At 39.9% G+C, this 23116-nt stretch overlaps 1 protein-coding gene across 1 annotated transcript in view; it reads right to left on the bottom strand.

Moving 5' to 3' along the window:
• LOC148354600 (fibrillin-2-like) overlaps positions 1-23116 on the bottom strand; it is a 153172-nt gene that overhangs the window by 128738 nt on the left and 1318 nt on the right. Inside the window, exons 2-4 of the mRNA XM_088348774.1 lie at positions 19082-19392; positions 9988-10070; positions 9804-9905 (exon numbers count right to left, since the gene is read on the bottom strand). Coding sequence (XP_088204900.1) covers positions 9804-9905; positions 9988-10070; positions 19082-19251 — 355 coding nt within the window. The 5' untranslated portion in view covers positions 19252-19392. The remainder of the gene's footprint in view (positions 1-9803; positions 9906-9987; positions 10071-19081; positions 19393-23116) is intronic.

The following is a 23116-nucleotide window of genomic DNA, read 5'->3' as shown; positions in this document are numbered from 1 at the left end:
TAACGAACAAGCGAAAGACCAGAAAGAAAACAATATACTGGTATATAAGAAAACAACTTCTCCCTGTTAACGCCTTGTCTGCTAGCTTCTCTCTTATATACTCACTTACTGTTAGCTTATTTCAAGTTCACAGAGAGAAGCTTGCCAGATGAGAGCTTCTCTCTGTGAACTCATTAGAAGCTAGCTTCTTTCTGTGAACTTAGCTCACTAGTTGCTAGTTTTTCTTTGTATACTCGTCAGCTTCGCTGTGAACACACCAGCTTCTCTCTGTGAACTTACTTACTGCTAGCCTCTCTCTGTGTATTCGCAATCTTCTCTCAGTGAACTTGCTAGTTTCAAGCTTTTCTCTGTGAACTCACTAACCGCTAGTTTCTTTCTGAGAACTCAGCTAGTCACCAATTTCTCTGTGTTAAGTCCTTGATTATTAGCTTCTATCTGTGAACTCACTAGCAACTGGTGTCTCTGTGAACTCGCTAGTCGCTAGTGTCTCTCTGTGCAGTCTTTAACGGCTAGCGCGTGCAGCTCAAGGCAGATGTATTTGGGCAATCACCAACAGCTTTGCGAACGCCGCTCGGCTTCTGGTCTGGATTGTGAAAATGCTAGCCGATCTACTTCTGTTCTCGTCTCACTTTTTCATCCTTTATGTCATCTTAACGGGATGTCGGCCCTCTGTCCTTTGTTTTCCTTTGCATTCCTTCTTACGCCCTTTCTAAATCTTAATCGCAAGTTCAACATTCATTTCCTCTTTACCCGCACCACATGCTTGTTTTTATTTTTCATTTTCTGATGTATGAATGTTTTTGGCAAAGTGTTTTATGTTATCATGCTAAGGTTGCTAAGTGGTTCAGGTTACAAAAAAAACTGAATGTGATAAACAAAGCAGGATTAGCTAACAATAATAGTGGCTAGCTGCGAGCCATAGCGGGCAGCCAAGTGGCTAACATGATTGGCTGGAGAAGGAAATGATGGAAAAAGTGGAAGATGCCTGAATGAAGGAATGCTACAATGTTCGCTTGCAATTCTAGCTATGAAAGGTAAGTGACACTGTAGGATGAAGCAGAAGCAGCTAATAACAACAAAAGTAGCTAGATGTGAGACATTACCTGCGGCCTAATGGCTAATATGAGTAGCTTGAGAAAGATATGTGGGAAACAAGTGGAAGATCCCTGAATGACAAACTCAGTGAGGTTCACTTGCATGACCCGCTATGAAAGGCAAGTGACACTGTAAGACGAAGGAGAAAATGAAATGATCTGCATTTTCTATAGCGCTTTTCAAGTCAATGACTTCCCAAAGCGCTTTACAATGTGCTACACATTTCCCAATAGCGGCCTTGCAGCCCATGTAAGGTGCTAACCTGCTTATTGGGGGTATTATGGGTTCAGTGTCTTACCCAAGGACACTTCGACATGTAACACGGACGAACCAGGATTCGAACTGGGATCCCTTGATCCCAAGACGAGCGCTCTACGTCCTGATCTACTGCCGCAGAGGCATCTAACAATGACAACGAGCCAAAGCCAAAGCCTAGTGGCTAGAAATGGAAACCAGGGAAAGAAGTGATAGATGCCTGAATGATAAACCTTAGTAACCATCATATTTGGGGCCCAGCTGTGTGATGTAAGAGGCAGTTAAGCGCTAAAAGCCCCAACGGGAAAAGCTACCTTGGCAAAAATCCTCATTCAGTTTTCCGTAAAACTAATATGGTGGCCAAGCACATGAGCTTATTTACAGTTGTGTCAAATAGTTACTTTAATAAAAATCCAGTTTATGAGGTGCATGTGTTGTTGCTCATTATTTAAATCAATAGTTTTATTTAAATGAATGAAGTATTTTTACACCGCTAGGGGTTGTTACATAATCCAGAGCGGGGCTTTATGATCTGGTAAAATCTTTCCAAAATACATGTATAAATCATGTGCTTTTAAATAACAAGTATCTCAGATCCCAGAGTTGACGTGGCATAGAATCCCGTCCATTGCATACTGGAGGGGCCCGAAAAAAATTGCAGGGGAGGGCCACAATACGCGCCTGTCTTGTAGCTAGTGCGCTTACTCACATCTGGGTGCTTTTTACAAGAGCAACCACAGGAAGTGCATGTGTGTATTTGTGCATCTGATGGAAAATTAGAAGCTTTATTGTTGTGTTGCACTCTGATTAGCACCAACTGGTAACAAGGAAGTCAGATTTTTTTCTAAATTGCACAGACGTGTATTAGCTAGTTTAGGGCTATTGACGGCTATGAACATCAAAGAGTTTTGGGACAGGCTAGAATAAAATGTCTCGTGCACGGATGTTTTGTAGCCAGAATTCATAATAATGTTGTCAAGACTCTTCCCCCTGAGATTTGATCTGCAACCTCAGTGGAACTGTTAAAATCTAGACTTAAAACACACTTATTTTAAAGCTGTTGAATGACCTATATTTCATATTGACAATATCTTTATTAATTGTTATTGCAACATCCATTGTGCCTGGTCATCCTGGAAGGGGGATTACCTCATGAGCGGTCCCTTCTCAAGCTTTGTTCATTTTCCTCATGTTGAGGTTTTTAAGTTTTTCCTTGCCATCATGCAGGTTTTAGATTAGGGGATGGTGTCATACTTGTCTGTGGTTTGCAAATAATCTGCAGTCAGTGCAGCCCTTTGAGACTCCTTGTGATTGAGGGCTATACAAATAAACATTACTTTACTTGACTTGACAAAACTAAACAGAGTCATTCTGAAGTAAAAAAAAAAAACCTAACGCACCCCCCGAAGAAGAATCGTTAAAGCAAGCAAAGTAATGAAACTGTTACGATATTTTGACTCTAAGTTTAAGCTCTAAAACGGTTATAACATCAGTTAAAAGCATAACTTCAAGAGATAAAGAAAGGTTTATCGTTTTAACTCAAAAGTTAAAGACATTAGGCAGCTATAAAGCTTTGACTCAAGGTTTAAAGTAATAAAGCTTTAATGCATATATACATACAGTGGCTTACTAAACTTTTTGCCCCCCTTGAATTTTGTGACCTTTTGCCACATTTCAGACTTCAAACATAAAGATATAAAACTGTAATTTCTTGTCAAGCATCAACAATAAGTGGGACACAATCATGAAGTGGAACATACTTTAATGGATATTTTAAACTCTTTTAACAAATAAAAAGGAAAAGGTGGGTGTGCAAAAATATTCAGCCCCATTGAGTTAATACTTTGTAGCGCCACCTTTTGCTGCGATTACAGCTGCAAGTCGCTTAGGGTATGTCTTTATCAGTTTTGCACATCGAGAAACTGATATTTTTGCCCTTTCCTCCTTACAAAACAGCTCGAGCTCAGTGAGGTTGGATGGAAAGCGTTTGTGAACAAAAGTTTTCAGTTGTTTCCACAGATTCTCAATTGGATTGAGGTCTGGACTTTGACCTGGCCATTCCAACACCTTGATATGTTTTTGGTGAACCATTCCATTGTAGCTTTTGCTTTATGTTTAGGATCTTTGTCTTGTTGGAAGACAAATCTCTGTCCCAGTCTCAGGTTTTCTTCCAGAATAGTCCTGTATTTGGCTCCATCCATCTTCAAATTCCTGGGTGTGTACATCTCCAACGACCTCTCCTGGTCTGAAAACACCAGAGCTGTGGTGGGGAAGGCCCAACAGCAGCTCCATTTCCCAAGACTGCTCAGGAAAAATAATCTGAAAACAGAAGCTGCTGGTGTTCTTCGACGGAGCCACAGTGGAGAGCATTCTGGCGTACTGCATCCGAGTGTGATATGCTGGGTGCCCGGCAGCAGACAGGAAAATACTTAGCCCAAAGAATCGTTAGTTGCTCTCTGCCCAGTTTGCTCATACAGATGTAAAATTGTATTCATGCCTATGCTTACTTTGCACAATGTTGCCTATTTGCACAATGGCATATTGCACTACTATGATTCCCTGTAAGTAAACACCCAATGTAAAAATCTACTGCTTTTACATGTACACACTTTCTAGTGTAAATATTTTGTTCTCATATTTATCCAAAATCTTTTTATCTTTTTTTAATATTTTATCACATACAGTCTATGTGTGTAACTGGAGTGCCACGTCCAATTTCGTTGTCACAATATGTCCTACTCATTTTGTAACAAGGATGATATTCTATTCTATTCTATATTCTAACTAATTTCATCTCCAAACAGAAGAGCAGCTTCAGCGACAGACTGCTGTCACAGTCTTGTTCCACGGACAGACTGAGATCATTTTTTCCTCCTGCCATGAGGCTCTTTAATTCCACCCGGGGGAGTAAAAGCCCACATTAAACCACACACCCCACATTGCATATTACCCTATTTTTATTACAGTGTGTCTTTTATGTAGCACTATTTAAATACTGTATATCAACACGTTACTTTGTGTATTTATGTATTATATACCTTTTACTTTATTATTGTTTTATTGTCAACACAAGGATACTGCTGGAAGTGTGAATTTCCCTTTTCCTTGCCTTCGTGTAGGTTTTAGATCAGTGGATGGTGTAATATTCGTCTGTAGTCTGTGCAGCCCTTAAATACTTCTTTTTATTAAGGCCTATACAAATAAACATGACTTGAGTTGACTAGTACCAAAGCCACAATTAAAAAAAAACAGCAGACCAGATTAAAAAAGAAAAAGGGATAAAAAAAAGGGACATTGAGGACAAGAGTCGCTCCAAAACGATTACAATTTTTTTGATTTGTCGTATTTTTTTTAAACTTCAGCTGGCCAGATTAAGAAGCCTGGCAGGCTAACTGTGGCTTGTCGGCCGTAGTTTCACTAACTCTGGGCTAAAAATTTTCATCATATGTGATGTTATCTGAACCTCACTGAAGCAGTTTGGATAAATGAAGCTGCGGATAAAGATAGTAAATTTGTAACTGGAAACGGCGTCGAATCATGGTTTTAAATACGATGGAATTAATCCAAAGACTTGGAACAAAATCACTCTGTGAAACCACTAACTCATTTAAAGCACCCCAAGTAATTGTTTTTGGATCAAAATGTTCATTTAAAAATTCACTGTAGTGAGCTACTTTTGCTAAAGTAGCTCACTATAACGTAGCTCACTGCACTCTCGAAAAGAAGGATGTAGGTTCTGATCCTAAACAATATGGACACCCTACACTACCGTAAAAAACTGCGAATTTAAAAGTATTTTTCCTTTTTTTTTGAATAAGAAAAATTAGCAACTTGTTTCTCTTGTGTGGCTCTCCAAAATTTCTTTTTGTTTGCTCATTGTTTTAATTGTCGCACAGTAGTTTTTAAAAAATATATGGAGTAACTGTTATCTAAATATGTAAATATCAAATGGACAAAAGACCCGTTGGATACCGTGTCATTATATTATTGCGGTGTGGAATAAGATGTTTTTACGGCGCCTCTTAATGGCAATTCCCCCACCATTCGACATCAACAATAATCTATTAGTTTATGTATCTAAGATGGATGTCTGCGAAAGTGTGAAAATACATCCATAGCAAACGCAAAATCACAAACCCAGTTCTGGTCTCGTAGCTCAGGAAATTCGTCAGATTTCTCATTGAACTCGAAAAATGCGCCGATATCTTTCAGGTCCCAAATGCGTTGAAACACTTTGCCCAAACTAAACCACCGGACACGAGAGTGGTAAAGTAAGTCCTGATGAGACGCGTCAACTTCCTCCAGGAACGTGATCAACTGACGATGCTGGAGTCCCCTTGCGCGTATAAAGTTCACGAGTTTTACAACTGGATTTACAACATGGTTCAACAGACTTGCTAAATGGAGGAAAATACCATCCTGTTCAGGGATTTCCTATTTTACTTTATCCTGAATTTGTTTCAGTGACCCAAAGTTTTTCCTGTTAAATTTGGTGATCCATCCGTTGTGACATTGGCAAGTTTACTCCAAGGTAGTTTATGTTTCTTGATTGCTACAGACATCTTGTCATACAAGTCCTCTCCCCGCGATGTTCCCTTCAGGGACTCCATGGTCAAAAACTCCTCCGTTATCTCAAAGCTGTCATTTATTGATTGATTGATTGATTATTGCTCCAGCGAAGGTCGGGGGGTCCCGTCCCTGTGCGTTGAGCCGACCAGATGAACCAGGTTTTTCCAATGCTGGCGGTCTTGTGCCAGCTGTTCTGCATCCTCTAACAGCAACTCCGTGTTGTTGGAGGTCGCCCGCAACGACGTCGAGCCATCGAGTGCGGGGTTTCCCTCGTGGTCGTCTCCAGCCTGCGGCCTTTGGGTCAAACTGGAGAATGGCTCGTGTCGGATGGTCTGGTGGTAGACGAAGGACATGGCCAAACCAGCGGGTGCGGCGTTGTGCGACCAAGGAAGATGCTCGGGGCTGGCACGTGCGGGCTCTGAGCTCTTTATTGGAGACTCGCTGGGGCCACCTGATGTTCTCGATAGTTCTGAGAGCCCTGCTATCAAAACCGTCGATTCTTGTGGCCAGGGTGTCGTTCAGGGGCCATGTTTCTGAGCCATAAAGCAGGATAGAGAGTACGGCGAGGTTGTAAATGCGGAGCTTCGTCTTGCGTGCGATGGTCTGGTGCTGCCCGAGTGGTTTCCAGAGAGACTGCAGAGCAGATGCTGCCAGGGCTCTTCTGCGGAGAATCTCTGGTTTTAGGTCCCCATGGTCTGTCACCATGGACCCCAGATACACAAAGCTCTTGACAGGCTCTACGATGTCGCTACCAATTTGGATGGGAGGTGGATCTGGTCCATCACCGACATACATGAACTTGGTTTTCGTCCAACTCACTTGGAGGCCAAGCCGCGCTGCCTCTTCGCTGTAAATGCCCAGAGCGTCTCTCAGCTGGCTTAGGAGCTGTGCTGGGTCTTTCATGTCATTACTTTCATCCAGTGGAAGTGAATATAACTGAAAGAACTCTGCCTTTTTGTTTTTGTATAGCTGGCTAGCTATATGTTCATCAATTAGTTCGACACGGTGAGTCACAGTCTGATGTGACAAACTTTTTCGAACTTGCCTTGACTTTCCGGACACAGAACACCTGCAGTCTCCACCATGCAGTCTTTCAAAAACTCACCTTCGGAGAAAAGCTTGTCAGCTGCTGCTAATTTGAATGCCAGCAAAAAGCTTGCCTTGGTAGTTCACTCCCGAAGTGCAGTTTGTCGGTGAAATAATTTTTGCTGGGACAGTAAATTGGCTGCCATCCTCTCAGCCTTAGCTGCACGTTCTTGCGCCGACAGCTTGCTGGCATAATTGGAATGCTTCATAGCAAAGTGACGGCTAATATTGTACTCCTTGAAAAACGCGAAAAACACTTTCTTGATATATCAAACATACAGCCTTTGCTCGAACTTCTTTGAAAAAATATTTTGTTGTCCATTCTGTTTTAAACACTCGGCACTCACCGTCAACTTTTCTTTTCTTTGATAAACTCATGTTTGTTTTTAGAAGGGGAAAACTTTACCGCCAAAACCGAGAAGGAGAGTGCTTCTTCTGGGAAAAGCTTAACCACGAAGAAAAGGGGGCAAATGCTCAGGCGCGCCATCTATTGGGGAAATGTGGGCATTACAGGGGAAAGTAAATGAACAAGGTCTGCTCGTATATTTTGATATAACTGGGAGATGTTTGGCGGGCCAGATTAAAAAGACCAACGGGCTGTATATGGCCCGCGGGCCGTAGTATGCCCATATCTGCCCTATTCCTTTTTCCCTGCTAAAATCCTGCCTCTCTTTTCTGTTTCCCCTCATTTCTGCCATTATCCATTCTTCACTTTACACCGGCTCTGTCCCCTCTGCCGTTAAAACTGCCTCGGTCAAGCCAGTTCTGAAAAAGCCCGGTTTAGACCCCAATAACCTCAACAATCTCCGCCCTATTTCTCACATACCATTAATATCCACAATCCTTGAAAAACTATATCCTCCCAACTTCATACTCATCTCACTACCACCAGTTTATTTGAACCCTTTCAGTCCGGTTTCTGTCAGTGCCACAGCAATCAAACTGCACTTATCAAGATCACAAACTATCTCCTCATTGCCGCTGATTCTGGTTTACTTTCCATTCTCATCCTCCTCGACTTTAGTGCCGCCTTTTCCATTCCACCCCTCTGAGCAGACTCTTTTCACTTGGTCTATCCCATACCCCCACAATGGTTTCACTCGTACCACACTCAATTCATTCAACTGAAGTCCTTCTCCTCTGACCCCTCTCCAGTCTCCTCAGGTGTGCCTCAGGGCTGTGTCCTGGGGCCCCTCCTCTTTATAACCTACCTTTTTTAATACTAAATCTATTGCACCCTGCTCATCCGGAAGGGAGATTACCACTTGTGAGGCTCCTTCTCAAGGTTTCTTATTTTCCTCGTGTTGAGGTTTTGAATTTTTCCTTTCCTGCATGTTGGTTTAACATCAGGGGATGGTCTAACTGTAACTTGTGCAGTTCTTTGAGACATCTTGTGATTAAGGGCTATACAAATAATATGACTTGACCTTCTCCCCTTAGGCCATATCCTCAGGAAATTCAATTTTTCCTTCCACTGCTTCGCAAATGACACCCAGCTTTACCTTTCCTGCAAACCCAACTCGATACTCTTGCCTTTCTGAAATAAAATCATAGTTCACCATCAACTTCCTAAAACTGAACAGCAATACAACGGAACTACTTCTCATCAGCACCAAATCCACCCAATCTAAATTTGACTCCTCGCTCTTTCTGTTGACAACTCCTTGGTGTTTCCCTCCCCTCTGGTCAAGAGTCTGGGTGTCATCCTGAACAGCACACTCTCCTTTAACTCTCATATAAATAACATCACCCGGTCAGCCTACTTTCATCTCCGCTCCATCTACCATTTCCGCCCCTCCCTCACCCCCTACACAACTGCCATCCTCGTCAATTGCCTCGTCACCTCACGGCTCGATTACTGCAATTCCCTCCCTTACGGTTTACCTCAAAAGTCCCACAATAAACTTCAGCTGGTCAATAACTCTGCTGCACGCATCATCACTGAAAAAAAACTCTCGCCATCACATCACCCCTGTCCTTCAGCAACTCCACTAGCTCCCAATCAACCATAGAATCAATTACAAAATCCTGCGCTACACGTACATGGCCATTCATAACCTTGCTCCTCCCTACCTCTTCAACCTCCTTCACACTGCCACGTCATGCTGTTGTACCTTTCCTGATTTGGTGTTTTGTGCGAGTGTTTATGCCAACTTGCTGCCAAATAGAGGTCTAAATAGAATGGAAGCTAGAGCTATTGTTGGTGATAGGAAGGAGTGGAGAGGTGTTGTGAAAGGATAGTGGGATTGTGGAAATGTTCTGAAGAATGGGCTGGGTAAACCAGTGAAAGCTGTCGGGCCTTGCTGTTGAACAAAAGATTGTTGTGTCATCCTGACCAGAGTGACATGGCCGCTTTCTGGTGTCCTGTTTCATCCGGAGGGACGAAGGCATGACCAACTTAGGTGCCGAGGTGCCTAACTGTTTGGGTGTTTGGGCATTTGGGTTGACCATGGTCCAAAAATGTTTGTGTGTTTTTTATTTTAGTTTTTTTTTATTTTATTTACTTATTTATTTATTTATTCTATTTTTTCCCTTTATTTTCTTTGTTTTTGTATGTTTGTCTTGCTGTTGGTCACCCCTCTTGAGGGATATGACCAAGGTAGATAGATAGATAGATAGATAGATAGATAGATAGATAGATAGATAGATAGATAGATAGATAGATAGATAGATAGATAGATAGATAGATAGATAGATAGATAGATAGATAGATAGATAGATAGATAGATAGATAGATAGATAGATAGATAGATAGATAGATAGATAGATAGATAGATAGATAGAGTATGCCAACTGACCTCCTCCTCCTCCACTACAGCTGGATGAGAGTTGGCCATTTGAACAGGTGCACATGTTAGGTCTGGAGCAGAAGCCGTCACCGCAGGAGTTCCTGCAAATTGCTGTTGGATCAAAGGTCAAAGGTCGAACGGTTTGCAAGAGAAACAAAAAAAATTTCAGTTCGCCAACAGGGTTGAAACTTACGGACAATGCACTGGTTCCCGCCGGGAAGGGTCTTCCATCCGGGGCAGCAGTACGAATGGTAGCGTGAGCCGCAGACGTTCGGTCTGAAACATAAAACGGGGGATGCACGATAATTATTAGGCTGATAGTTAGCGAAACAGCCAAATATGGCATTGCAGCTATCGGCTTGATAGAAAAAAAAAGATCTGATATTGAGTCAATTGACGCCATGCTATAATATTCAATCAGCCGACATGACTTGTTAGAAAGATTCAAAGCATTTATGTTCCTCGTTTGGATTGATTTGGACCTTCTGTAGTAGTAGTTGCAGAGGTTGTCTCCGCTCGAAGGAGGATTTCTGTTTTATTGCCATTTAATTTAAGAAAGTTTGTTGTGAACCATGTTTTGAGTTCGGAAAGGCAAGAGGTGAGGGAGGGAGGTGGGAGTATGGAGTTTGGTTTGCAGGAAAGGTAGAGTTGGGTGTCATCAGCAAAGCAATGATAGTGGATATTAAATTTGCGGAGGATTTAACCAAGAGGCAAGAGGTAGACAATGAAGAGAAGAGGACCTAAGACAGATCCCTGGGGTACGCCTGTGGTGACTAGGGAGGGCTTTGAGGTGAAGGATTTCAGCTGGACAAACTGAGTGCGGCCAGTGAGGTAGGAGTGGACCCAACTGAGGGGAGTGTGGGTGAGACGAATGGAGGAGTGGAGAGGTGTTGTGAAAGGATAGTGGGATTGTGGACGTGTTCTAAACTATGTCTTGATCTATTGTTTCTAATTAAAATATATTTAGATCTTCTATAAAAGCACTAACAAAACTTGGTCGCCTCTTCCTCTACCTCACCATAATGTTTGCGAGGCACTGGAGAGCTTAGCCATTATAGTTATTATTGAGAAAGAAAGTAGGTGCTTGGTTACGTCTCCTCGATACCTATTTGTAATGTGTGTGAGACACTGGAGAATTTGTCAATAATGATTAAGATGGTTCAGGATGTGATCTAAACATTTTGTTCTTAATTATAATATATTTTGATTTTCTATAGATGTTTTGGTCTGGTCTGGTCTCCTCTCTTCCTCTCTGTAATGTCCACAAGGTACTAGAGAGCTTGGAAGTTGTGATTTTTCGGGCGTCTGAACTTAATCCAGTACAATTTTTTTTTAGAATGTTTTTACTTTATTTGTGTTTAGACATGAATGGAAAATTAGACAACCCTGACCAGATTTGTAAACGATTGTATTAATGGTGACAAAATGTAGTATTTGCATATTTATTTTTTCTTTTATACTTCTAATTTGTACAGATAAAGGCACTTAATAAGAATGGGTGAGCTATTTTTCTTTGCCTTGGCATTTGTGACTTTAAGTATCCTAGCCCTTGTATAATGTTTAAAAGTGTCTTAGTTTTGTCACTCCATCAGATCTGAATCTGCTATGTTGATAGATATAGTATAATCATCACAGTATCATAAGGAGCGTTTGATTGGTCTCGGCCACAATCTTTCCTCATTCACACATAGGGACTGACATTCGCACTTTGAGGCTTCCCAATGCAATCCGTGGAAGACTCTTTAGCATCTATAATATAAATCAACCAGCTTATTAACCCAAAAAAAACATCCATCCATCCATTATCTGAACCGCTTATCCTCAGTAGGGTCGCGGGGGTGCTGGAGCCCATCCCAGCTGTCTTAGGGCAGTGGGCAGGGGACACCCTGAACTGGTTGCCAGCAGCATGGACTAAATAGACAGACAACTCGCTCGCTCATTCACACCTAGGGACAATTTGGACCAGCCAATTAACCTGATATGCATGTTTTTGGAATGTGGGAGGAAACCAGAGTGCCCGGAGGAAAACCACGCAAGCACGGGGAGAACATACAAACTCCGCACAGCAAGTCCGGAAGCTGGATTTGAACCCATGACCTCAGAACTGTGCCGCACACGCGCTAACCACTGCCCCGCCGTGCTGCCCTCCAAAAAAAAAAAAACAATACGTCGGAATTACGAAAATATTCAGAGAATGTAGTTGGACTAATTAAATCCATTCAGAGCTTTTAAAGTGAAAACAATGATAAGTAACTGTGGTCTTTTGACTTAGGGTCGTTCTTTATATTTCCTACAACGGTACAACCAAGATCCTTGCAACGACAGACAGGTCAGTATTGTTTGTCCGGCCGTGTCTATACTATAATCTTGAAAACAGACACAGTCTCTTAGCAAATTAGGCAGCTGCGGTTGTTTCGGATTTCGGTGAAAAAAAGACTCTAATTACCACTTGTCCTGGGAGTGGTGGCCTTCACAGTCAACTTTCCTTTTTTATTTACAGTCGCCATGTCGGAAATGGGGTGGACTAAAATTGTCACAGAAAGCCAATAACAAGGTGGGCAAAGGGCTACTGCCATCATCTGGTGAAATGGTGATTTTTTGGGGGGTGTACAAATCCATCTATACTGCAATCAACATGGCTGGGGGGCCACATATTCTTAATAGTATGACAGAGGCCCGTAAAAATATGATGACGGACCATAATTGGTCCTCTGGGCTAGGCGCATGGATGCGTCGTCTAGATTATTTTAGCGTAGCTTTGATGAATGATGTCTCAGGGAAACCTTGTGTGTCTTTTTCTGCCACTAAAATGTTTCTAGAGGGACAAAGTATCAAGTTAGGCGCACAGATGCGTTATGTCGAGGTTTTTGAGTTTTCCTTGCCCTCATGTAGGTTTTAGATCAGGTGACGGTGTAATAATAATCTGTGGTTTGCAATTATCTGTGGTCTGTGCTATACAAATTAATATGACTTGACCTGACTTGGAGGACTGATGTCTCAGGGAAACCTGATTGGTATTTTACAGTAATAAATATGCAAACCAGTGCTTTGCCTAGCTTGCTTTAGCATAGCTTTGATGACTTTGATGACTGCTGTCTCAGGGAAACCTCATCTCTCTTTTTCAGTTAACAAAACCTTTCTAGAGGGACAAATAAAATCGGGGTAGGCGGACTTATGCATTTTCTAGCTAGTTTTAGCTTAGATTCGGCAACTTTCTGATGTCGCACGGAAACCTTGTCAGTCTGTTTCTATTTACGAATCGTTTCTCGAGGGACAAAAGAAACTCTAGGCACACAGGTGTATTGGCTATCTTCAGCTTAGCTTTGATGACTTAATTACGTGTGTCTCAAAGAAAACTTTACTTTTTAGAGGGACAAAAAAATTGAGATGAGTGCGCGAATGCGTCATCCAGCATTTTTTATTGTAGCTTTGATGACTGATGTCCTAGGCCAACAAAAAAGTAAGTCTATAGCTATATAGGCAAAGGACACTGCAATAAAGCTTCAGAACTCATCCCTCATTAGAGAAAAAAGTATATTTTTAGCTTCTATCACTGTTTAGTAATGGTAAAATGGTCTGCATTTATATAGCGCTTTTCAAGTCAATGAAGACCTCCCAAAGCGCTTTATAATGTGCTTCACAATTTACCCATTCATACACACTCCAATAGGGAGTCAGCCTTGGAAAGCTGCTTATTGGGGGCATGAGAGAGAGAGAGAGAGAGAGAGAGAGAGAGAGAGAGAGAGAGAGAGAGAGCACAAAGGAGCCAGGAATCGAACCTGCCACCTCTTCATCCCAAGACGAGCGCTCTACCTCCTGAGCTAATGCCGCCTGAAACAACATTAACATTTTGAAGTTTCTTGAAAATACTCTTTTCCAAGAAAAACAGAGAAAAAAAGAAATAAAAAGATACATTTCGAGCAGAACTTTAACTTTGGTGCTTTTTTTGCATTTGTGATAGCTCCAATATCTAAATAATGCTTTTTATAAACAGAAGGGGCATTTTGCTTGCAAAAAAAATATTTTATTGCTATTACACTGAAGTGACCGATACGTTAACTTTGCAAGAACGTTTCAGCGCCCAATGTTTCTGGTGATGCGATCAAACGATTTCAGTTGCTTTGGGGTCCACCAACACACTCTCAATCGATGGATAGAGGAACAAAAGCAAGTGGAGGCTGCTCTATGTGTGGACAAAGATGTGATCAATGCCATTCCTGCTATCTAGTGTCAAGTTAGTGGTGATTTATCATACTGAAATCATTCCCAGAAGCTTGCTTGACACATACTGATGAGCAGTGTCAAAGCCCTTTGAATGTTTTTTTTTTACAAAAAAAAAAAAAAAAAGATTTGGCACTAAGGAACAATGCTTTTGAAAACGTATTTCATGGTTCGCACACATTTTTCAAGGCCAGATTAGAGCACTTTTTAGGGACTTTTAAAGCCAGTACAATTCAAAGAAATCCAGCGTCGATCAAAAGAATGGGGGGCCTAGACCTTAGTTTCAAACCCAAACCCTCGCCCCAACTTTATTTTGAAACCTTAAAATGTGTTTAAAACCCTAACTTGCAGCTAAAACCCAAGCTAATAACACTAGCCCTACACCTAACTCTAGCTTTAACCCTAGCTCTAACCTTGTTTCAAACCATAACACCAGCTCTAAACCCATTTTGGAACCCTACATTTCATTTGGAACCCTAATATGGAGCTCAACCCTAGTTCCTTACCCTAAACCTAAGACACATGGCAACAATTTCAAGCATTTACAAGCACTTTACTATGAAAACACAACACTAAAGTTCACACATTTCCAGGGTTACCAATCACTCGGACGAACTTTTATTTATATGTCATGGCGCTGAAAAAAAAATTGAGCTGGGCAAATGGATGCATTATGTAGTCTGATTTAGCGTAGCTCGAATGACTTTGATGACTGACGTCTCAAGAAAATCTCGTCAGGCTTTTACTGTTAATAAATCATTTCTGGAGGAACAAAAGTAAGGCTTGGCGGTGGGAAAGGAAAAAAAGGAGCCATTTGTGGGAGAGAAAGCAAAACAAGTTCTCAAGAGGAGGAAGCCACATCGGAGAGTGGGAAACCCAGATAGGGAAAGGAGAGGCCAGAATCGACTCTCGGCAACGGGTCGACTTTCTGGGGCGCAGAGCAAACATGTTGTGGGGGTTCAAAAAAATGCCTCGAAAATTCCATTGCTTAACGAGACAGAATTTTTTTTCTTTCTTTTTTTTTCAGTGAGACCAAGAGGATATAGGACGGATTATATGTGATCGACCCCAAGGTCTTCTCCTTTGTTGTCCTTCCTCTGACCTTTATCCGAGTCTCTCTGGAAAAAGAATGAAAGAAGACAATAGAAAATTGATATCGCTTTGGGGCTTTTCTTTATATCTAAACGTACCACTCCTCTCAAGTCCTAATCGTTGTGACCTTCTAAATCTTTTTATCTAAAATAAGTTTTTTTGTGTCTAAAATCAATAATTATAATAAAAATAATAATAACCAAAACAACATAAGATAACTGGAGGGATGTTATAATATTGATATTATTACAGTAATTATTACAATAATATAAACTAAAAGTAATAAAAAAGCAGTAATATAATACAAATTAAACAGTCACAATATAAATAATAAAATAATTAAAGATAATAGGAAGGATGTTACAATATACAGGGATCAGAATGGAGATTTTCATTTTCAGCTGAAATAGCCAGCGTCCATTAATAAACCAGGGCGGAGCCCCCCCCCCAACGCAAACAGGATCCGCGGAAAATTCTGATCCCTGAATATAGATGCAATTTACCAAGAAAATAAAATAACAAAAACAAATAAATAATACAAAAAATTCAATCGTTATTGTTAAATCAGATTATTCCACACATAACAGGGAGTGTTTATCAAAGTGTTCATGATGTCTTTACTTTCCCAGCACAGTTACACTGCATCCACTTTTTCTTTATACTGACCAATCAGAAAATAAACAAAAAACAGGCGAGGAGTTTGGAATAAAAAGAGGATAATATACACAGAGGAAATATTCAAATTTAGCTTGCAAATGTAGATCAGCTGCCTCAACCTTCAGCAGCAGCCAACAACTTTTTCTGGCTTACAAAGGAGAATTTGGGTCGAACTCTTCTTCATCATCCCCACATGGGACATATATAAAGTTTTTTCCCCTTTCCCGTGAAACGTCAATCTGCTGTAAATGCACGAGGCGGCTTGTTAAGGTCAAACATATGTTGTGGGGGTTGGAACAATGCGCTAGTATTCCTAGATTAAGAGGAGGCCGTCTGGCCTCGCACCAGAAAGCGCCCATGTTTGCCAGGAAATCAGCCTAAGGGGTGGGGGGGGGGCGGTTTGGGGGGTTTACACGCACTTTTGTATTTTTCTGCTGATTAAACAAAAGGTCATTTTAGCCAGCATTTTACTAGAACAACGTAGGTGTTAGTAAACGTTTTTAGCTGTAAAGTCAAGTCAAGTCATGTTTATTTGTATAGCCCTTGCGTATAATTTGTATACAGGGTTCGTACACTTTTTTTATAGCCAAATTTGAGAACTTTTCACGCACTTTCAAAGCCAAATTTTCAAATGTTCCAGTACCTTCAAAGGAAGAAATCCAGCGTCGATTAAAAACTTTTTGTTGACATTGATGACTAAAATAAAGTCGTTATCTTGCTGCTAGGACATACTTTTTGCTATTTTAAGCTGTTCCTATCTATGATTTTTTTGTGTCAACGGGCTGCTATGAACTGAAATGAATTCTGCCATTCCGCTTCAATAATGCACTCACAGCTTGGCTACGTCACACTTGTTTACAAAAATGGAAAGGGCTCTATAGGTGTTGGGTAATAATGTAGTTCAATTCAGAGGATAAAAAGAAAGAAACTCCAGTATATATGTAAACATGTATAAAAAGCAGAAAAATTAGCCAAATTTGGACTCATTTTATTAATATTGACAGCTCCAAAGCAGAGTTCATTCTATCTTTCAATCCCAAAGACTTTTGATCTTTAGCTTCTTGTTTCGCCTATTTTATCATCTTTTTTGCATGTTTTTGGAGGATGTGTGTCTAAATTGGTTAAAATAGAATTGTAAATAGTTTTTTTTGCATTTTATCTTTTATTTACAGCACTGAGGAGTTATAATTTATAATTTATATTCAATTGTTTTGCATTTGCAGGGATTTTGTGTTGTTGTTTGACTTTATATCTGTTCAGTGTGTAAAAAGCTAAAATTGTTTAGTATTTTACAAAAACAATTTTTATGATCTGTGAAATTTTGATTTACATTTCATCTCAGTAGCCTAGATGGTAAGGCGCCCGCTTTGAGACTGGGAGGTTCGGGTTCGCGCCCCGGCCGAGTCATTCCTAAGACTTAAAAAGTGGTCGGCGGCGCCCTCTCTTGGCTGCGGCTGCATCGGGTCAGGTGCAATCGACATTTCGTTCTGTGTACATTGTTACACAGAATGACAATACAAGGAAATTATTATTATTATTATTATTATGTGTTTCGCAGGGATCCCTTGCAAAACAGATGAAATTACTAATTACTATATAATTTGGCGCATAAAGTTTTATTATTATTGATAGCATATCATTAAAAATAACAAAAAATCTGAGGAGCAGTTAAAGGAGTAGATAAAGCCATCTCTTTTCAGTGAGCTGAGCTAAAAGAGACGGTTTTGTAAAGAGAGATGTCCTCATGGGTGCGACCAGTAGGGAGCAGTGACGTTTCACATCACAACGCCATAATGACAAGCCACCAGAGCAGGTGTGTCCAGTTCATTTTCACGCACTTTTTAAAAGATGTTCTTCATTTATTGTGTTGTCTAAAGAGTCGGCTGTCAAGAAACATGGCAATGGCAACAATTTCAAGCATTTTTAAGGACTTTACCCAAAACTCAAGCATTTTCCTGACCTTGAAAACACAAAATTAAAATGTAAGCATTTTCAAGTATTTCAAGCACCTGTACAAACCCTGTCTTTGTGTGTAATAGACCCCCGCTTTACGATGTTTTTTACTTTACAGCGTGGAAGAAATGTTTTTTCAGCCTTTCTTCTACTGCATTTTCCCCACTATATGACAACAACAAATTCTTACACATACCCAAGACTTCTCAAAATTCACACATAGATGAATTACAACTTTACTGGTTAATGTGATTTAAAATGCTGGTCTGTTGTTGGTTTGCATCACAGCATCATGAAAATGCTGAAATGATAATGGATTAACTCTTTCCCAAAATGCCTTTTTCAGATCGGAATCTCTTGTGTTTCGTAAAAACTGTGCAAGTGCGTGCTATATTTTTTAACTGTATTTCTTCACTATGGGTCCAAGGCTAACAAACATGTCGAAAGAAAAAGTTAAAACATGGAAACAAAGCTTGCGATGATCAAGAAATACAAAGACGGCAAAGAATTGCTTCCTTCCTGCATGGCAGTAAACAACTGACAGTTGGGACTGTCATCAAAACTTCAACGTTTCCCTCCCCAACTTTGCATCCACCTGCAACTTCACTCAACTAGATCAAGTCATGTCACAAGGTAGTATACAGTTTCCTTTATAATTTTATTTGATCATATATCTATTAGTATTAATGAGTTCTTACTTTATACTATTTTGTAAAATTATAGCATTTTTCCAAAATATATTTCTTAATTCAATTTAATTTAATGTTTATGGTTTTATTTCAAAACATCCTTATTGTTATATAAAATGTATTAATTAAAATGTCATCATAAATAAAAACGGAACAATTCCAAAATTTTAGGCGCATTGAAAATTTCTTCTAATTTTCATGGTTCTTGATTCTGGTTTCATATAAGTGGTCTTTGAAAAGCAACAACCCTTTAAAAAACACAACACATTTTTGGGCATTTCTTTGTCTAAAAGAGCCAATTTTTTTGTAAAAAAAAAAAACCAACACTATATTTTTGGAGGTGTTATTTTTGTTTTGTTTTTAATTACCAAAAAAAGAACAACTTTTTTTCCGTTCAGAAAAACCAAGGAGGTTGGGTCAAATTGACCTAAGTAATGGATCAGTCCACATCCATCCATCCATCCATCATCTGCCTTGCTCATCCGCAGCAGGGTTGTGGGGGTGCTGGAGCCCATCTCAGCTATTTTCAGGCAGTGGGCAGGGGACACCCTGAACTAGTTGCCATCCAGTCACAGAGCACACAGGGACAGACAGGATCAGTCAACTTGACCCAAATTGGGTTATTTTTGACTATAACACGCAAAAACAAAACAAATATGGGAATTTTTTTCTCACCCTCTTAGCGTATCCTGACCTCGGCGCCGAACCCGCTGGATATCTCTTTGGTCGGCGCTGGCCGGGAAATGGCTTGCCTGGAGTGCTCCATTCCCATTCTGAGCGTTGACCGGCGCCAGACACAGCACCAACCATCCCAGCATAACCTGGGCCAGCTTCCACGATACCATTGGTCCGGCCGGCGATCCCTCCCTCTGACGAGCGAGCCTTTGTCTGTTCCAGCACAGACGTTAAGGTCGGGTTTTTTTCGGACCCTGTTTCTGCGGAACAATCTTAACCTGGGTCCGAAACAAGTTCTGGTGTAGGCTCTGCTGTCGGGACAGGAAGAGAGTAAAGAGATACTGTGAGAATCCAGAAAAAAAAAATGTGGGCTCCAGGAAAAATGTCACAGATTAGCATTAGCAAAATTAGCAAGTTAAAGCTTGAAATTTACATAATTTTAAATGTCACTTTATAGTACTTCAGACATTTTTATCAGGTTAATTGATACAAAAGAAATTCTGAGATTAGTGTGGCACCAAAAAACAGAATTTTAAGGTTAGCACAGGTTAGCGTCCAAGCTATTATAGGTTACTACTTACTTTTGTTGTATAAACTGTTTTCACAGACATACTTTTCAATGAAAACAAAGTGTTCCATATGAATTTCTATTTTGTACTTCTTGATTATAAAGCAACCAGTAAAGAGCAATCGATCTTAGTGTCAGCCACCATTACCGATACCTTGAAATACAGGTTGTCAACTGAATGGGCACCAATTCCTGGTATTTATACTCACCTATCTGATATTGATTATTTTCTATCTATTGTTCGGTGTCAAATTCATAAACAATTTACATTTTAGTACATTTACAAGGAATTCAAAGCATTGCACAAAAATATTAAGGCCAAATCAACCAATGGCACCAATCAGACAAATAGACCAGGACAAATTACTCATCAAATCGACCAATTAGCTTCATTTTGTCATGCATCTTCCAAATGATTCAATTTGGGGACCAGCTTAGCTCATACAAGAGCCAGATCAGACTTGTATTTCGGAGTTTCTGGAGGTCCGACGGGATCGGATTGGCTCCAGGTGTATTTTTTCACTGCCACCTCATTACAGACCACAACTTGAATGAAGAACTGGGGGGCCTGGTCAGAGTGGGGCTTCTACCACAGTGTAAATCAGAATGGGCAAAAATACAAAAAAGAAAATGTACCATGAGAATGCTGAGGAGCTCCCCATTGGTGATCAAAAAAATGAGGTCCTCAGAGTTTCCCTTGTGTGATCTATGACATGACAGCAGTCAACAACATACACTGTCCAAATATAAGCTAGCTAAAGCTTTTGATTGTATATTCCAAGGCCGCACCAGTGTGAGAAAATCGGCACAGGCGCACAATAAACCAGATTTAGCTGACCGAAAAAAATTATGCCTCAAAATGTTCCAGAAAACAACACAACGATTGTCAAAATTCCAAAAACATTGTAAAAAAGGCACTGCAGCAGACAGGAGAACCTTACAGAGAATCATCAACATAGCCCAGAAAATCATTCTGCTCTCTGCCCTTTTTAGAGGAAATTGCAGAGAATGTCATACCGGACTCGTTTCACTTCGACCACCACCTGTTTGAACTTCTGTCCTCTGGCAGAGTTATCAACACAGCACAGGAAATCAGGGGCTTCTACCCTGTCCGGGGGACATTGTCGACAATGTTATTGCAGACTCCTTTCACCTTGGCCACCACCTTCTGACCTCAAATTCTAAAAATAGTAAAACTGTATTCCTCAAAAATGTTCCTGAAAACAACAATTTAAAATCTATTTACTTTAGCATTTAGCATGGAGGATTTAGCAACATATAATTTGGCTTATCATAAGACATTACACCTAAAAAATGTTCCCAATGATAACAATTGGAAATATTTTTAATTTGGCATTTATAATAGAGCATTTACCATTTGGCATAGAATTTAGCAGACAGTAAAACATCAGGCCTCAAAAAGTTCTGGCAACAATTCGGAACTTATCTAATTAAGCATTTAACATAGGGCAGTTTGCATTGAAGAGCATTTATTATAGAACTCATTAGAGAGTAAAAAAATGTCCTAAAATGTTACTAACAATAACAATTAGTACTTAGCATAGGATAGCATAACATTAATCATAGTATTTATCCATCCATCCATCCATTATCTGCACCAGTTATCCTTAGTAGGGTCGCAGGGGTGCTGGAGCCCATCTCTGCTGTCTTTGGGCAGTGTGCAGAGGACACCCTGAACTGGTTGCCAGCCAGTTGCAGAGCACACAGAGACACACAACTCACTCACTCATTCACACCTCGGGACAATTTGGACCGGCCAATTAACATGACATGCATGTTTTCGGGAATGTGGGAGCAAACTGGATTGCCCGGAGGAAACCCACGCAGGCACGGAAAGAACATGCAAACTCCACATGTGGACGCTGCGGTAGCTGGACTTGAACCCTCAGCCTCTGCACGCTAACTAAATAGATATAGATAGATAGATAGATAGATAGATAGATAGATAGATAGATAGATAGATAGATAGATAGATAGATAGATAGATAGATAGATAGATAGATAGATAGATAGATAGATAGATAGATAGATAGATAGATAGATAGATAGATAGATAGATAGATAGATAGGTAGGTAGGTCCGGTCCGGTCCGGTCCGGGTCGGTCACCCAATGTGATGTGTTAATACTCAATGTAATACTCAGTGTATTACTCACCCGCAATGCCGTCATTCATAGTATTTAGCTAACAGTAAAACAAAAACGACACCTTAAGAATGTTTCAAACAGGAAAAATTTAAAATGTCTTTTTTTTTAACATTTCGCATCGAATAGCCAAGTATTTAACATAGAATTTTCCCAACTGTGAAAAATGGCGCTTGATAATGTGCCAGACAACAAGCATTCTAAATGTATTTAATTTAGCATCTGACATAGGATAGCATAGCATTTAACATATAATTTAGCTGACCGTAAAAGTGACGCCTGAAAAATGTTGCTTTACAACAGGAAATCAAAATGTATTTAATTAAGCATTTAAAAGGATAGAATAAAGTAGACAGTAAAACGATGCCTCATAAATATTTGCAATAACAATTCAAAATGTATGTAATCTAGCATTTAGCATAAAATAGCATAGCAATTACCATATAATTGAGCTGACTGTAAAAATGACGCCAAAAAAAGTCTTCCTGACAACATGAATTCCAATTTTAAGAATCGTTTAGCATAGAATAGCCAAGCATTTAGCATAGAATATAGCACACAATAACAAATATTCTTGACAAAAAATTGGAAAGACATCAAGATTGTAATTGATGCGGACATAATAGAGTTAACATTTCCCAGCTGATTTTGACTAGGGAGGCTTCAGTCCCTAGGCCGCTCCCCACTTTGACAACTTTGAGAGAAAAGCTTGGATCGCGATAACCGCCCAGCATGTTTTAACAATTACCTAGAACTAACCAAACCTGGAGGGCAGATGTGCCCCCGATATTTGTCAGGATTAAGAATGTTGGGGGGGAAAAAAATACATAAATACATTAAAACAATAAATGTTGATTACTGTATTAATTCTATGATTTGTTTATTTTCTAGGAATTTTGGTAGATTATTTTACTCATTTGTTATTGTTTTACACAAAATTGCTGAAATAAATTAATATGATTAATTTATTATTTACAATATATGATTTATCACTGTTTCTAATTTGATGTTTTACTTTATGCATGCATTATTTTATGCATTTGTTGTTTTTATTTTATTAAAAAAAAATGATCGATACATTTACAGCTTTATTGTTAATTTGCTATTTGTTTAGATTACTGTATAATGTTATTTTGATTCATTGTCAAGTCAAGTCATGTTTATTTGTATAGCCCTTAATTACAGAGTCTTAAAGGGCTGCACAGACCACAGATTATTGCAAACCACAGACTATTATTACACCATCCCCTGATCTAAAACCTACACGAGGGCAAGGAAAAACTCAAAAACCTCAACATGAGGA

This window comes from Urocampus carinirostris, chromosome 12 (assembly GCF_059441175.1).
Source record: "Urocampus carinirostris isolate Australia breed hairy pipefish chromosome 12, RoL_Ucar_1.0, whole genome shotgun sequence".
In the NCBI taxonomy this organism is placed as follows: domain Eukaryota; kingdom Metazoa; phylum Chordata; class Actinopteri; order Syngnathiformes; family Syngnathidae; genus Urocampus; species Urocampus carinirostris.
The sequence above is the reverse complement of the archived record's forward strand: the minus strand, read 5'-3'. Positions and strand labels throughout refer to the sequence as shown.